The 17,525-nt window shown below is 39.6% G+C and overlaps 1 protein-coding gene across 2 annotated transcripts in view; it reads left to right on the top strand.

Moving 5' to 3' along the window:
- Positions 1-17,525, top strand: part of plch1 (phospholipase C, eta 1) — a 148,706-nt gene that overhangs the window by 119,064 nt on the left and 12,117 nt on the right. For both annotated transcript variants that reach the window (XM_057838266.1, XM_057838265.1), the window contains 6 exons: positions 1,455-1,613; positions 5,359-5,421; positions 7,776-7,870; positions 13,917-14,014; positions 14,096-14,275; positions 14,731-14,838. In XM_057838266.1, coding sequence (XP_057694249.1) covers positions 1,455-1,613; positions 5,359-5,421; positions 7,776-7,870; positions 13,917-14,014; positions 14,096-14,275; positions 14,731-14,838 — 703 coding nt within the window. The remainder of the gene's footprint in view (positions 1-1,454; positions 1,614-5,358; positions 5,422-7,775; positions 7,871-13,916; positions 14,015-14,095; positions 14,276-14,730; positions 14,839-17,525) is intronic.

Raw genomic sequence — 17,525 nt, 5'->3', positions numbered from 1 at the left:
AAATGTTAAAAGATAAAAAAAAAAAAAAAAAAAGTAAGACTGGAGGTAAAGTATAGACACTCAACACAGCTAAATAGCTCAAAAAATGTCCCTCGGTTGTCTCAAGCGTTAATAAGAGATACAAATGCAAAGGCAATGCAAGTAACATGTCAAGAATGTCTCGTCATTGTACTCATGAATTGTTGATAAGACATTTTCCTCTTTATCTGGCGATGCCTTGGTGTATTTCCTTATTATTAAGACATAAGACAAGGCTGCACTCCAATCATTTGTCACATGGTTCCCTGTGTGACTAAATAAGGCAGCATTCTCCCATATTTAGCTGGAGGCGTGTGGGCTGCAGATGCCACTTTGGATGAGCAAGGCCCTCTTTAAAGGCATGCGAGCAGCTTTCTACTGACGAGTGCTCTTTTTTTTTTCTTTTCTTACTTTTATTCAAATATAGTGAGCTCATTAAAACCACAACCAGATAAACATCTTTAACTGTGGACTAAAATCTAATGCCAGCAGCCTGCAATGCGTGATAATTGCTTCCTTCCTTTGCAACAAAAGTGTACTTCAAATTGCTTCCCAATATATTGTTGCGCAAGCATGATAATAAATTAGGATGATGCTAATAAATAGCGAGGATGTCCTATAGGGGAGTGCTTCAGGGGAGTTGTAGACACCCAAAAATGGGTTCATACTGAAACCATTTCTATTATTTTAGCCCTAACACAATACTCATTAACTGCTAGCTTTCCAAGTTAACTAATTGGCCTTTTTGTGTTCAATGTGTTCATTCGGATTTAGCATTGGAAAGAGATACATATAAGACTTCAAAGTAATAATTATGTTCAAACATGTTATTGCCCCCACCAAATTATTTTTAAACAAGAATAAAGTACAAAAAAATGCTTGTCTTTATTAATTGCTTCATTGAGTGAGTACACTCAAATCCACTCAAGCTGCTCAGTTGCACACAGTGAGTTGCCACAGCAACTGTTTAACAAGTTAAACGATGATTGATGCATGCGGGACTTTGAAGTTTCAGCTTCCAAGTGTCTCTGGCAAGATCAAACCTTAACGTCTGTTAATCATCGTTAACTTTAATAAGCAACCCCGGTGCACTGCCTGACCGAGAAACTCGTCCGGAGCTAGAGTGAGAGACCGCTCTATAAAATACTGCATTTATTTATTTATTTTATTTTATTTTCTAAATTGAAAAAAAAAAAAAAAAATCTGTGATGGAATGATGGCGCGAAGCTTGAAGCGCGAAGTAGCGAGGGATCACTGTGATCATTTTGAAGTGGGATGGCTAGCATTGATTATTTGTTGTTCCCAGTTGAAAAGGATTGGACATCTATGGCACTGTGGCACTGAAACAAGATAATTCTGGACTTATTCTTTTTGACTCAAATGATTCAGGATGAATCAACAATCTATTCCAACTTCTACTGTCTTGATCCTCGCAGGGAAATGGTCACCAACACCAAGTTGAGTCTCACATAAGGAAGAAGCTAGACTCTCTTCTGAAAGAGTCTCGCATCGGTGACAAGGAAGACACTGACAGCTTCAGCATCAGAGCCCTGCTTAGGGCCACCCATCAGGGCCTGCAGAAGAACCTCCGCCAGGTACAGTACTATTTAAAATAAATAAAAAAGAAGAATCAGCTCAACGCATGGACTGTGTGTCATGTAACACGTCAAAATGGCCCCAAAGTGATGAGAAACTTCTGCAGTCATATTAATATTTAATATGACCACTTTGCCTTGTGTGCTATTTTTAGTAAACTTAGCTTTCCGTTTGAACAAAAAGAGCGGGTTTTTTTCCACGGTCATCTTCTACTGCATCTCCAATACTTCACTGTAATAGTAATGATAATAATAAAACTTGAAAGAACGTGAAATTTCAAATCAATCTTTCACTTGAATTATCAAGTTTTGATGAAAATGTTTTTTAAGAAATCATGTTATCTTTCTTAATTACATTTTTTTTTACTTACCTAGATATTGGTTTAGTAGTACTATTAACACAGGGTTTTAAGTTAATTGGAAGTAAGGCTGTCAAACGATTAAAATTTTTTAATCAAGTTAATCACAGCTTAGAAATAATTAATCATAATTAATCGCAATTCAAACTATTTCTAAAATATGCCATATTTTTCTGTAAATTAATGTTGGAATGGAAAGATAAGACTGATATGTACGTTCAGCATACTTTACATAAGTACTGTATTTGTTTATTATAACAATAAATCCACAAGATGGCATTAACATTATTAACATTCTTTCTGTTAAAGGGATCCACGGATAGAAAGACTTGTAGTTCTTAAAGGATAAATGTTATAGTGAAGTTATAAGAAAAGAAAAGTTATAGTGATTTTATGTTAAAACCCCTGTTTTCGTTTTAATAAAATTTGTAAAATTTTCAGTCAAAAAAATAAACTAATAGACGTCGCCGGGCGGGACGTCACATGGCCTCCCTGCCGTTCTTCCACAGTGTCTTTAACTACGTAAAGTAGTGATTGAAATACACCACAAGGTGTCAAGGGCGAGTTTTAAATTAATTAGAGATCTAGCCAAATTTTTCTAGTGCGTTTTGCCCCTCGACTGACGCCGTAGTTTCCGGGTTCATTGTACCGTACGTTCATTTGAGTGTTGACTTCACAACGTATGAGACCTCTGATAGTTTGTACCTTGTGACTAAATATTGCCATGTAGTGTATTTGTTGAGCTAAACAAAATGTTTGAATAGAGTTTGACCAAAGTCTGAGTAAGTTTTATGTGTATTTTGCATAGCTATTTTGATTGGGAATGCCAGCTTTTCTTTTTGTGAACATTATTTTTTTTGAGAAATAGGAATATTATTTTTGTTGTGCTTCAGTAAATTATACAGTAGCGACTTACCTGTTCCACCAAAATGCATGATGGGAAGTTGGACAACCATGACTGTCAGTGGTGGCTGCAAATGGTATATGTTCTGCGTTTTGTTCATTGAAGCGTGTTAAGAAAAAGATCATCGCCTGTCATTTCTCCCCACGTCGCTCACCACAATAGTTACAATTGATGTGAAAGAATTGCCAAAGCTTATGCCAGTAGATGGTACGGCCCCATTGAATGTCTGTGTCCACTCGCTTTTCTCTGCCTCTTACCTCTCAATGTACAAAAAACGGCGTCATTGTAGTCTGTTTGCGGCAGTGCATGAGTGGGTCATTCTGCGCATGCGTTAAATATTTTAACGTGATTAATTTAAAAAATTAATTACCGCCCGTTAACGCGATAAATTTGACAGCCCTAATAAAAAGTTGTTTTAATTGGATTCAGACCTAACTTACCCGATTGATAGCACAACGTTTAAGGGCCGTTTACACGACAGCGGCAACAGGGGTGACAATGCAAAAACGTTTCCAGAGAGCCCATACTATGGAACAGTAGGTGACGATAATGCTCCAATACATTTGTCAGTGAAGCGGGGGAAGATAGTGATGACGTCAGTGCACACGGACAACCCGACAGTGTGTGAAAGTAAAACATGTCGTAAGGGGCAACCTTATACAAGGCGTTCAACATTATTTAAGATCATCTAGTCAACGATTTCCTACTCTAATGACAAAAACCTCATTTATTACTATCCCTGATGCGCTTCGCCATATTGTTATTTGACTAGGACAAAAGAGGAAACATCTGAAGGGAAGGGTTACACGCAGGAGTCAAGTTTTGGTGGTGCTGCCAGCCTGCCACCTACATATTGCGAATGCATTCTACATCAACAAATTGGAAGTTTCTTGCACTTTTGCGCTTCCGTTTGCACGCAGTTTTCCCCACACATACTGGTCGTGTAAACGCGGAGTTAAAATAACGGCAAAACGCTACTTTTGCGTTATTGTGTAACATTGTTGTCGTGTAAACGTGGCCTTAGACAACTGAGCTAAACAGCCTGACTCTGCTATTGTCCAAAAGCCACATCAGTCATTCATAATTTTGAAGGTCTTGGTAAAGATTTCCAGGTTTTAGTCAATATAGTGGTAACTCGACATTTAATTTGTTCCAGAACCTGGTTTGTATGTCGAAATGGTTGTATGTCGAGAGAGATTTCCCCATAAGAAAACATTATAATTTGATTAATTCCTTCCGCAGCCCAACAAACTACCCCAAATCCTTAATAAATACTACAGGTACAATTACAAACAGCAATTACACATAGCAAAACACATAAATTAGAAATAAATCGAAAATAATAGAGCAATTTTATTGTCACCTTAAATGGCGAACAGGTGTCGGAGGAGACGGCGGTTGTGGAGGTAGGCGGATACAGTGAGCGGTGTTGTTTAATTTAACAAATGCATTAAATTAGACACACGGAAAACAAATAATTTATGACTAAAGAAGAGATTTTCAAAAAGCGTTTTTATTGTCACTAATTTACTGGCGAACGGAGGTTGGAGGGGACAGCGGGTTTCTAGGTAGAGAAGGAGACTGCTGAAACGCACATCACGCTCATATTTTTCTATTATTTCTATCTTATTTTCAATGATAAGCATCATTGAAATGTTCGGCAAGCCGTTGATGTGGATCCAATCACAGACTCGGAGACCAGGAATAGCGATTGTTTGTATTTAATAAGAACAACCAAAATAGCACTTTTTCTTATTTAGATTTTTTTTTTTTTTAAACATTATACGTATGTTCCAATTTGCGAATAAGTTTTGGCAAATAAAAATCCTGTTTAATGGATTTTTTTTTTTTTTTTAAATCCAGATATCTCAAAGTAACACATTTTAGAGCTGTGATTGGGGATGGCGTGGCTCAGTGGTGGAGTAGTTGTCCCCCAACCCTGAGGCTGTGGGTTCGATTCTCCACCCTGATGAACTTGCCTAAGTAACCTTGAGCAAGATACTGAACCACGCATTGCTCCTGGTGCTGTGTCACCAGTAGGTAGATGGCAATGTAGTGTAAAGCGCTTTGAGTACCTTGAGAGGTAGAAAAGCGCTATACAAGTATAATACCATCAATACCATGATTGCAATACCCTGAAACAGTGATATTTTGGCTTAAGGTTATCATACCGTCAGAATATCACACCAACACATGCCTACTTGGGACCCATGATGGTTTCTCTCACAAGAAAACCCAATGTTCTGCCTTCTCGTGAAAAACAATGACATTGCGAATTCGCGATGCTGTCGTAAATCGTCATCTTTCCAGCATGTTGTCATATGTAGAGACAGATGACGAGTCAAATTTTATGTTTTACATCGAAAGACTTGCATGTTGAGGTACCACTGCATATCAGATAAAACATCGCTATCACTCATTAAAATTATTCACCTGATCCAACCTTGACTGTGTCCTCCTCCTCCTTCCTGCTGTGTTCCAGAACTCCAGGGGGGGTTTGAAGAAATCCCAAAGCCGATCCTTCATCACCACACTAAAACAGAAGGTGGGCATCATAAAAGGACTTAGTGTCTTTTGATTAATTTGTTCAGCTTCTCAAAGGATATATTAGGCAGAGGTCAGCTTTAAAGTAGCTGCTAATAAAGCATCTCTCACTCTCTCTAATGTATTGCATTCTATTTTTTAGTTGTAATATTAATAACCTTATTTTATTATTTTATTAGTCTAGCATTAATGTGCCACGTTCTTAGAAATAAAGTCTGTAGTTTTTATAATGTACAGTATTACCATAGCATTCATTATTTATTTTGTTATTGTTATTGCTATGGTTATTGTTTTGTTGTTATTATGTTATTGTGCCACATGTACCAATTAATAATATTTTCGGAAACATTTACCTTTATATTTTTAATATATCAATTACTAGGTATAACCCTAACCCTACTAGGTACTCTAGCGGCCCCTATTGATGCATTTATTTATTTATTTATTTATTAATCACTCCAGCTCTCATTTTCCCATACAACCTTTTTTTTAAATTGTATTTTATTAAACTTTATTTTGACATACCAGTTTATGGTTTCATCTGTTTAAAGTTTATTTAATTGATTTGTAATTTATTGTTGGACCATAGACTTCATAATGTATTGATGGGACACGGGGCGCGGGGCCGATTACTAGGGGGCCTATCTCCGTCAAATCTGACCGAATGGAAACACAAACAAAGAACTTTTTCCGTTGAAGATTATTGTGAATAAATGCTTAAATCCCTGATTTTCTTATAGATATGGACGTAAAACAGTCTCAATCTTTGGTTAAAAGAAAAAAAAAAAATTGCAGGTACCATTTATTTTACGTAAATATTGCGAACTATGAGGCTAGTCAGTAAGGAAATTAGCGGCCGCCATATGTAAACAAAGAACTTTTTCTGTTGAAAATTCTTGTGAATAAATGCTTAAATCCCTGAATTCTTTATTGATATGGATGTAAAAAAGTCTTGATTCTTGGTTAAAGGCAAAAAAAACAAAAAACAAAAAAAACAAAAAACGTGCAGGTAGCATTTATTTACGTAAATATTGCGAACTGTGAGTCTAGTCAGTAAGGAAATTAGCGGCCGCCATTTGTAAACAAAGAGCTTTTTCCGTTGAAAATTCTTGTGAATAAATGCTTAAATCCCTAAATTCTTAATAGATATAGACATTAAACAGTCTCGGTTCTTGGTTAAAAGCAAAAACACCATGCAGGTGGCATTTATTTTACGTAAATATTGCGAACTATGAGGCTAGTCAGTAAGGAAATTAGCGGCCGTCATATGTAAACAAAGAGCTTATTCTGTTGAAAATTCTTGTGAATAAATGCTTAAATCTCTGAATTCTTTATAGATATGGACGTAAAAAAGTCTATTCTTGGTTAAAAGGAAAAAAAATGGAATGTGGCATTTCTTAATATTGCGAAGTATAATGCCAACTGTAGGAGCTAATTTCTCCCATTGGTGTTTTTTCACGTTTCAAAATGCATGCATGGTACATGTAACACTGCTGTTGCCATAGTGTGCACTTCCTGTCGGTGTGGTATTACAGTATAAAAGGAATCTCTGTGATGTGTTGGTGGCACATTAGCTGAGAAGCACGCTGAATAAAGAAGTGTTGTTCCATTCAAGTCTCTGCCTGACATGTACTTAGATTAAGGAAGTACATAACAGTATGAAAAATATAATAATTACCTTGAATTCGCGAAAAAAATCATTCCTGAAACAATCTTCCTGTTTGTATACAGTACAGCTTTTGTACTTTTTCAACCTAAATCCGGCGGTAGATCGCTGCATGTGACCAATTGCTAATAAATGAATCGGAATGTTGGACGGCCCCCTTCGGGAAGGCGTGACGCAGTGAATGGGGAATGAGTCATGTCAATACATTATGAAGTCTATGGTTGGACATTTTCATCATTTTATGAAGAAACGGACCGTTTTCACATTTTCTATCTTACGTTATTCAAGACAGTACAGTTGTTTTGCATACACAAGACTAGATTGCGTCCTTCTCAACTTACTTACGCAGATCTTAGGATGTACTTGTTCTAAAAATGCCACTCACGATACCTCATTTGCATCCACCCACACATTTGTGTGCATGCATCGGTGCGCCTAATGTGCTGGTGTGGTGCCTTTATCCAGTTGTAATTGTTGTGACCCGCGTCCTCTTCGCAATTGGAGTCTTGATCTCCAGCACACACAAAGTTTGCCTGGCTGCCATTTCATCAACCTTCTACATGCTTTACTCTATGTGACACGTGTGAAACATGCACATGCGACAACAGATATATTTTGTGTTTTTTTTTTTTGGGGGGGGGTTGGGGAAGTGTGTTTTTGTAACATACATGCGGGTGTGTGTTGTCCAGAGGCACTCTAAATCGCGGCTGACATGCCAAAGTGTGGAGAAGGAGGAGGACGAGCAGGAGACATCCATGCGTGACGCTGGAGGGCAGTTTAACAGGTGAACTTTCTGCTGCACTGTTGATCACTGCTGACTGCTCCTGTTTGTCCTTGCGCGCAGTTGAATTCCAATTTGACCAGTTCTGACATTTGACAGTCGTAATAATACTCCAAATGTCTTTTTTTTTTTTTCATGAAATTTTATGACTTCCTGAAGTGAGCCAAATACACAAGCAATCAATCACTAATCCTCCATTAGTATAAGACGGTTTAATATTGAATGGATCTGGACTTCATAATTTAATATGAGCAACAATTTTGAGGATATTCTTGGCCTAAATCAAAAACTGACCAGGTACAGTTGACATTCATCGACTCATAACTGTAGAAGTGCAATTTAATCAACATTTCAGTCAGACAATTTACATTGTCTAACTTTGAATAAACGAAGCAAGATTTCTTGACCTTTTTATTAGTGTTTCAATCCGGCTGTTGAAGCATTACTGTTTTATTTTTGAAACAATGCTCACAAGGCTTTTTTCAGCAGATCGATATACAGGTAGTCCCCGGTTTATGAACGAGTTCCGTTCCTGCGCAGGGGAAGTAACCCAGAATTCCGCGTAAATCGGAATTAACCCTTTAAATACATCAAAACACCCTCTAAATTAAAAACTGTCAAAAAACATGTATTATACGTCTTTGTACTGTCCTCGCCAAGAGGTTGGAGCTAAGTCCTAGCTAGACAGTGAGCTAAGCTCCGAAATGATACATCCGTGTGGTTTGCTGACTTAATTCAGCTGCTCATGACATTAACACTTGCAGAATGAAACTAAAATAAAATGAAATGAAATCAGTCTCATCTTCAATAACAGCCATTCAAATTTACATTTACAAGTAGCTGCTGATACAGCAATAACAAACGATTAGCATGTATCACTTAGCGTCCGCACATCATCAAAAACAATCACATAAACTCGCCCCAAGTATTTGACCACAATTGAAAATGCACAATAAACAGTACATAGGGGGTTATATACATCCGTCGCCTTTTGATGCTTCGTCACAGGCAACAAATGTGCGCGCAGGCTATCCTCTTTCACTCGGCTGCACTGTGTGTGCGTGGCATGTGTGTAGGGTGGGCGCCCGCGTCTGTAAATGTACCCTTCCTATTCTACACTTCGTACGCCACAATAAAAGCATTCATCACAAAACAAAAGTCAACATTAAAAAATATCCAAAACAAACAATGAGACGTAGGCGTTGTAAAGTTGAAATAGCGTAAGTCGGGTCCGTCGTAACCTGGGGACTAACCGTATACCCATCTCGAATAGGCTGATTACATGCTGTGACAGTATAGAGTAGACTTATTAAAAATAAGTACAGAGTAATAATTACACCCCCCCACCTTATATTTTGCAGTTGTACTCATTTTTACGAACATAAGGCTATACAACTAAGAATGGGTAATATATACTCAATCAATCAAAACACTGTATAACCAAATATGTATAGTATGTATTTTACTTGTCTATTCTCTATGCAAATGCAACAAGTTTAGAGTTCAGTTGTGTATTAGTCTTGCAGCCTCTGTGTGTGTGTGCCCCCCTTACATCTTCATGTTGTGCATGTTCAGCCACAAGCATGTGTGTTATTCACAAAGCTTACCTCACACTGTCTTCAAATGAAGCTTCTGCTTGTCTTTGATGCGCTTTGCTGGCAAGCTGCCTCAATAATGAACATTTTGTCCTCATGCGCTTATTACAACCTGAATGCAGTTGTGTGTGAAAAAGGGATGTTGCACATTCAAAACAAAATGAATCACCCCAAAAATAATATTATGACTTGTATAATACAATCCAGATGAAAAAGGAAAATGGAAAACAAAATAAGAAAAAAATATTAAAGAAAAAATATACTGTATTTACAAATAAGGAGCACCCAGAACCGTTTCACCTCAACGATAGTACTTGTATGAAGGAGATATGTATGGCGGAAAACACAGACAAGGCTGAAAAAGGAGTTTCTGCTCTTGCACCCCTCTATAAAATAAATTGCTGTATTTTAAGCCAAAAGAACTGTGGCCTGTACCACAAACGGAGTTCAACCTCCCCAGAAGTAACCCAGGGTACCTGTGGGAAACCGGGTTGACAAAACCTGGTTACCTTGTTTGGGGTCAATAGGTGCTACGACACCTATTATGAGGTTGATTTGTGAACCTGTATTAACCCAATCAGAGTTACTGCACTTTCACATAAAAGGGGGCGGATACCAGAGTCAAACACAACTTTTGACAAAGGCACGGGCACCTTATTTCACAGACCAGGAATGTGCGATAATTACGGGGAGTTATTAAGAATTTAAATCCACCCTCACCGCGAAATCCAACACCGCTTCAGCGAGTAGAGCGCGACTGGTCTGTTGGCAGCGAAGTACAGATCGTGCGAATGCGTAAATATGCCAGTTTACTTATGTCCATGAAAAGAAATAAAGCCTACTGTCAGGACAATAAAATAAGATTTGGTACGCTAACCATAAGAAATAATTTATCGTATGTGCATCACAACACGAAGCAGAATGATTGTATGTTTAGTCCTCTTGACTGTATGACTATGTATGTCCTTTGAACATCTTCAGAGTAGAAGTTAGACCGGGCCTAAAAAATCCAGCCCGACCTGGCCCGAGCCCGATATATTAACTTGATTTGCAGGCCCGAGACCGAAACCCCCCGAAATTTTATTTTATATTTGTGAGGACTCAGGAGAAGGAAATGCGATGCGTGGTTGCGTTTTGTGTGATCACATTTGTGATGATGCCTGTGCATAATGATAACAAATTAAAGCCTTTCTTTTGTAACGAATTCTCACAGTTAAACAAGAATGTAAGATTTATATTCAATAAACATATTTTATATTTGTGTGTCTGTTCTATCAGTGGATTTGACATTTATTTTAATGCCTTTAAATTGGCAGAAAAAAACGCAAGTTCTCTCAATGTTTAAAAAGTCTACATATTTTTATGATCATTATAAGTGCATTTACGCAACGAAATAATGCTGGAAAAGTTCGTCAAATATATTTTTCGTATGAGAGCAAAGCGCCACATTCGTTTACATTAAGCGAAGCCGACACAGGTTTCTGTATAGTATCTTCAACAATCAATTTGAAGCCTTTCCATACCCCACTCCTATCACTTTCCGAATCACACGGCATACAGTGTTCTTACTCAGATTGTCCGCTGGCGAAATAGCGCAAGGAATTGCACACATTCTGCTCGATTGTGAGGGCCTGACTTTGGCGGGTTACATTAGAGACGTCCGCCTCGATCAGCTGCCACAGGTAACGAATTCCCTCAGTTGAAAATCTATATCTTTCATGGAGAACATCGTCCGGGTACGCCAGCGGATTCTGGCGGTCTCTAAATACTCGGGCCTTCCGAAGAGAGCCCCTCAAAATCCGCACGCCAATGTCGTGGTAGCTATCCTTGTCAAGAGGACTGGTCCGCGGAGGAGTGCTGTTTAAATCGAGCTCGGTTAATCGGAAACCTGGGGTTAAGCAAGCTCTAACTCTGAGACGACCAGGTTTGACGTGTGGCTTATGTTGCCATGGCAACCTTCCCCGGTTTCAACGTATCTACCTTTTTTAGTCCCGGTTAGTGGGTAAGTTAGGCTGCATGTGATGAAGTTATTCTCGAAGTTACCCTGATTAGTCAGAAACCGGCTTCGTAGTACAGGCCACTGTTGTGTTTGATAGAACAATATGCCAATATGCTGTCATAGTAGTTTCATGGCGCATTAAGCCCCTGAACTATTCTTAATTTGTCCGTTTTACCATGGAGACCCCCGTTTACAGACACCGCGCAACCACTTTTGTTTCAACCCAGCCATTAAAACAAGGTACCTTATTTTATTTATTCTTCGAAATATATATATGATATATAATTTGAAATGACATTTTTATCTTAGAATCATTAAATGATGTGTAATATTTAGTTTTAAAAATATATGTATAAAATTATTCACTGGCAAATTTTTAACTTTTAATCAGATTACGTCACAATGAAAAAAAATAGTGTCTGTAAATAGGTCACGGATTTCTACCTCTTAACTATCGCTTATTTTCTTTGTTACTGTTGCATTTTCCCCGATATTTTAGATGCTAAATAATCGATCCAAACAAAGAAAAATTGAAAAAAAATGTTTAAAAGGGTAAATATTTGAAAAAGAAAATCTCGACCACTCCTTGATGTCTCCAATTTCTTTTTTTATTTTATTTTATTATTTTTTTTATTAAACCTGTCCTGTTCAGCTGTTTGACACAGAGAATGGAAGTCTAAGTGCCCGGATTCTGAACAGTTTTAATGTTTCACATTGAGAGTCTGACATACTCCCATTGTGATCATTCAAAATACCTTTTTATTATGACAAAGCAGCGAACAGGAAGGGATTATGGGGGGACAGAAGAAAAGAAATACAAGAGAAGAAAGAAAAGAAACACATACACAAACAACAACAAGAAATACATTGAACATCTAAACTAGTTACTAATATGCTGGTGCTATCGTCAGCGAGATGTATTTCCGGTTTACACCGTGGGGGCCTATTGGCCAGTGAAAGAGGAGAATGGGGGTGGGGGTGTCTCTAAGACTATAAGCTAAGTGATTGAAAGGGGTAGAGTGTACACAAATCAGTTCTGTGATCTAGAACCCAGTAATCGTGTGAATCTCTTATGAGTGTAAGCCCGTTGGCGACCAACCCTACGCCGCCGCATCGCCAATCCCGGCACCGGAACCCCCAACCCGAGCATGCCCTACCACATCCAGCAGCACGCAAGCCCCACCGGGCACGCGACAGCCACTCAGACGGGCGGAGAAACCGCGCGGGCGCCAACCCAGGGCCACGGCCCCCACCCAGCCAGCCCGGGGAGGGAGGGAGGGCGGGCGGGGGGATGGGGGGGCCATGCGCAGCCAGCCCATCCCTCCTCCCGCCGCCCAGCAAAGGAGCCACCGTCCCCCCCCCGGGACCCAGGGTGGTCCCCTGGGCCACCCGCGCGCCCATCAACCGGCCTTCAGGGATGGCAGGAGGGGACGCATCACCAACCCCACGCCTCCACCCACCCCCGCCCGCCCGCCCACCCGGGCCATGAGCCACAGCCACAGCCCCCCAACCGGCACGGCACGCCACGGGACCCCCAGCGGCCCACCAAGCCCCAGGCAAGGCAGGGTCCCCCGCCGGTGCAGGCGACACCCCGCTGATACACCGGCGCCCAGCCAGCGACCCGCGACGGGGCGCAGGGCGGATGCCCAGCCAGAGAAGAGAGGGGAAGGCGGAGGCAGGAGAACGCCCAGGAACTGCCACGGGGCGATGCAAGATCGGAGACCCGACCCCCCAACCCACTCCCGCGGCCGGCAGCCGAGGCAGAGGGGAGGCCACACCCCGGGAGCCACGCCATATAGAAAAAGTGTGGGACCCACCTACCACCCTATTACTGTGGCTGCCAGGTTCCCGACTGGCAGCCATCACCCAGCACCGTGATGGGGGTGTGAGGGGAGGGTAGTGCAATGTATGCATTAAAATAGGAGAGCTTGGCTTGGGGCAGCAATTTCTGCTTTGCGACCCTTGTCATATTACCGTGTTTCACCCATAAAATCCCCCAAAAGTCCGGCTGTGGCCATTCACAGCTGTGTCTTGACACTCGGTGAGACATGCTACATACACGCGATAAAAACTCGTTAAAATCATGGTGTCTTTAATTATGCTCTATTGTGCTCTCACCTCTTTTTAGGGTTTAGGGGTTTAAATTTTTTTTAATGCCCTCCTGTTTAAATTTTTTATTCCCCCAGAAAATGGAGATTTTAAGCTTTCCAATGATGTATCACACATGCAAATAGAACAATTTTGAAATTTGGCCCAATTGGAGGTCTCAAAACGGAACTTCAAGTCATCTGAGTGTTTTCCGCCACATATATATGTATATATGTATATTTAAATGTATATATATCTACTGTATATGTACACAGTATAGCACACAAATCTTCAAAGCATATTGTTAATGTCCCCAACTTAATCAAACAATGTCTGTTCTTTGACTCTATTTTTGTTGTTGTCCTAGGGGAGGGAGGAAGCGGAAGACCATGAAGTTGAGTCGGGACCTATCAAACCTGGTGGTTTTCACTAACTCTGTGGCCTCACAGGAGTGTCTCAATGAAGGTGCAACAAAAAGTCAGCTCAGATATGCAGCCAAATGATTTTTTTAATTTATCTTTCTTTTCCCTCCAACACCGCCTTCAGGTACACCTGGTGACGTCCTCTCATTCAGCGAGACCAGAGCCCAGTCACTGGTCAATCACCGTGCCGAACACTTTCTGGCTTTCAATCAGAGGCAGCTGTCACGGATTTATCCTTCAGCATATCGCATCGACTCGTCCAATTTCAATCCACAGTTCTACTGGAATGTCGGCTGTCAGCTGGGTAAGCTTGTCTTCTGCATTTCTGCAGCATCAATGGCAACAATATAATCACTGCATGCCTCATGTGGGGCACTGGGCCGTGACTGAAAATGCAAAAATTAAACCTAGTTTCATGAGCGTGGCCATCTTGAAAAATGAGTTGGCAACTTGACATAGTGTCATAGAAGAACCAGCAAAAGTACATACATAAGTGAATTAAATTGACTGCCTCCTGTATTTCAAATTTGTAGCTAAACCTTGAATTTTAAAATGACAAAGATACCGACTGAGCCAACTTTCCTTTACAGATATATTTAATCTTTCTTTGCACTCTCTACATTAAGTCGAAAAGCAAACAAGCGCCACAGCTTAACTTTGACAGATTTCATCAGTGACTAGTATTTATTATTGTAGAGATTTCATTAGATGAAATTTGCTCAAAATACTACTTACTTTCTCTCAATATTTACCTTTCAGTGGCGCTGAACTACCAAACGGAAGGCCGTATGATGCAGCTCAACAGGGCAAAATTCATGGTGAATGGAGGTAGCGGATACGTCCTCAAGCCACCACCCATGTGTAAAGGTATTGCAAAAAGCCAGTCTGTACACAACTGTTGAACTTCATTTGGCTTAAACCAAGTGAAAATAAGAGGAAACAAGATAAGGGGCTGACTCACATGGATCAGCAGATTGATTTAGTAGTACTTGGGTGTAATTGTTACAACATCTACATCTAGCTTAAAGTGCCTTTCTGTAAAAAAATGGTCAAGTCCAGTTTACTAGCCCAAACTTACCCACTGTAATTTTCGGACAATAAGCCACTACTTTTTGCCTCATTTAGAAACCCGTGGCTTATAGTCCATTGCGGCTTATTTGCTGATTTATTCGGGTTAATAGGTTAACACTTCATTTGACGGTGGCGTCATAAAACTGCCATAAAACCGTCATAATTGTGACATGACCAGTGTTGTTAATTTTACTTTAAACAAGTAATTAATTACAGTTACAAATTACTTCTCCCAAAAAGTAATTGCGTTAGTAACTCAGTTACCTGAATGTAAGAGTAATTAGTTACTTGGCAAAGTAACTAGTGATAATTTTCTTTTTTTTTCTCAAAAAAAAAAAAAAAAACAGGGTTTGGGGGACAATTGGCCCTAGCCCAATTCTTTACCCTCCACTTAACTAGACACAAGGGTATTGCGATAACTAGATAGTAACCTTTGCTATGTGTGGAAGTAATTTAAAGTTGTGAATCAACCGTTAAAGTTGTTAAAATTGCTCCCGTTATTGCATTAGTTCCCTTCTGTCTACTTTAAACATGTGTAAGTTTTAAAACTGTTTCATCTTTTAAAGATAGATTTAATTTAAGATTTTGCCGATTTAGGAGCATTTTAGATTAAAAAAAAAAAAAGTTACTTAGGTTCGCTAGGAAGGATCTCTACATCAGAGCCTTCCTGAGAGGTCTACTGCTTTAAGATGGCGGCTGTTTACTAACGCATGTAGTCCTTAAAACATGTTGCCAATGCAGCTGTGTCTGTCATTTGCATCTAGTTCTGTAATATGATATCTACCGTGTCATGTGGGCATAGTTTGTCGGCTATGGCTACAGTCAGGTATTATTGGAGCCACCTAGCATCGCGGTTGCAACGGCGTCTTCCCCACTCCTGCTCTGCTCTCTCGTCTCCGTGAGTCCGTTTCTCACAGACTTATTTTATTCAACCAACTTAGTAACGCATAGTAACGCACGCCTTTCCCGCCTCAGTAACGGTAACGGCGTTGCCAAGATGAGAGAAGTAATTAATTAGATTACTCATTACTGAAAAAAATAACGCCGTTAGTAACGCCGTTATATTCTAACGCCGTTATTAACAACACTGGACATGACACTATCATGGGCATTAATAAATGCTTATGACAGATGCCATTAAGTATCATCTGGCAAATTATGTGACTAACTTCATTTATGTCCAGCTTGGATCTTTTACATCTATTCAAAAGTGAGATAATTTGCCGGATGACACAAAGTGACATCCGTCGTAAGCGTTCATTAATGCTCATGGCAGTGTCATGGCCTTAATATGATCATCTTACAACAGTTTTATGGCGCCACTGTCGAATAAAGTGTTACAGAATACTAGAGATAGCGATTAATGAAACAACTGAAAGTGTAACTGAAGAAATAATTAGCACAGAACATGAACTTGATTGTTATTTACATCTGTAGCGCTGCAATGCATGCTAAGAGGCATGTTGGACGACAACAGTGTTGATATAAGAGGTTGACTGTCTCCCTCAAGGGAGCAGTGATGGCCAAATGAAGCTTCTTGAACAAACTGAGCTTTGCAGCAATTTGGTTCAAAGCTTCGTGATGGCTCATTTGGGACAGTCTTCTGATGCTGCTGTCAAATTAAGTGTTACCGGTCAATATCTTTTGGTGTAAATATCCTATAATACAGTAAGGACAGCTATGACTTATAGTCCAGTGCGGCTTATCTATGAATAAAGGCCGTTTTCGTGTCAAATTTGGTTGGTGGAGGCTTATACTCAGGTGTGCCTTATAGTCCGAATATTACGGTACTTTTTTTCCCCCCACGAGTGACTGGGTATGTGAGCGTCTACTGTACTTAACAGACATACATTGGCAAAATGCATTTCAATCCTTTAAATCATGGCTAAAAATGCTATTGTTTCCTGCTGCGTATTTTTAACTCCCTTCCCTCTTCAAATCCGCATTATTCGATTGTTTATCCATTTATTTGTCTCTGTATTTGTATTTCCTATTTTAATTGTGACCTGTGACTTTTATGGGATGTAAAGCACTTTGAATTACCATTTGTTGAATTGTGCTATACAAATAAAATTGCCTTGCCTTGCTTTCAATCAACACTTAAAATGTGTTCACGTAAAAACAGTCCAAATCTTGTCCACTATGGTGTTGCAGTCAGCTTCTCAGCTGCGTATACCTCAAGTGACGTCTCACAATTAATGCTGGAATTTTTTCCAGCTATGTAATAATAATAATAATGATAATATTAATAATGATACATTTTATTTGAAGGTGCCTTTCTGGCACTCAAGGTCGCTGTACAATCATTTACATGTACTTAAAACCAGTACATCTAGCTCAATGCGTAGAGTATGTTATTATTCAGATTCATAGCAATTGCTTAGAGTAGAAAAAAATGGTCTGGAAGAACACATTAGTAATACATGATTGTAAAACAAAAAAACAAACATCAATTGTGTATCAGATTTGCGATAACAGATATC

The sequence above is a fragment of the Corythoichthys intestinalis genome, chromosome 6, assembly GCF_030265065.1.
Source record: "Corythoichthys intestinalis isolate RoL2023-P3 chromosome 6, ASM3026506v1, whole genome shotgun sequence".
NCBI lineage: Eukaryota > Metazoa > Chordata > Actinopteri > Syngnathiformes > Syngnathidae > Corythoichthys > Corythoichthys intestinalis.
The sequence above is the reverse complement of the archived record's forward strand: the minus strand, read 5'-3'. Positions and strand labels throughout refer to the sequence as shown.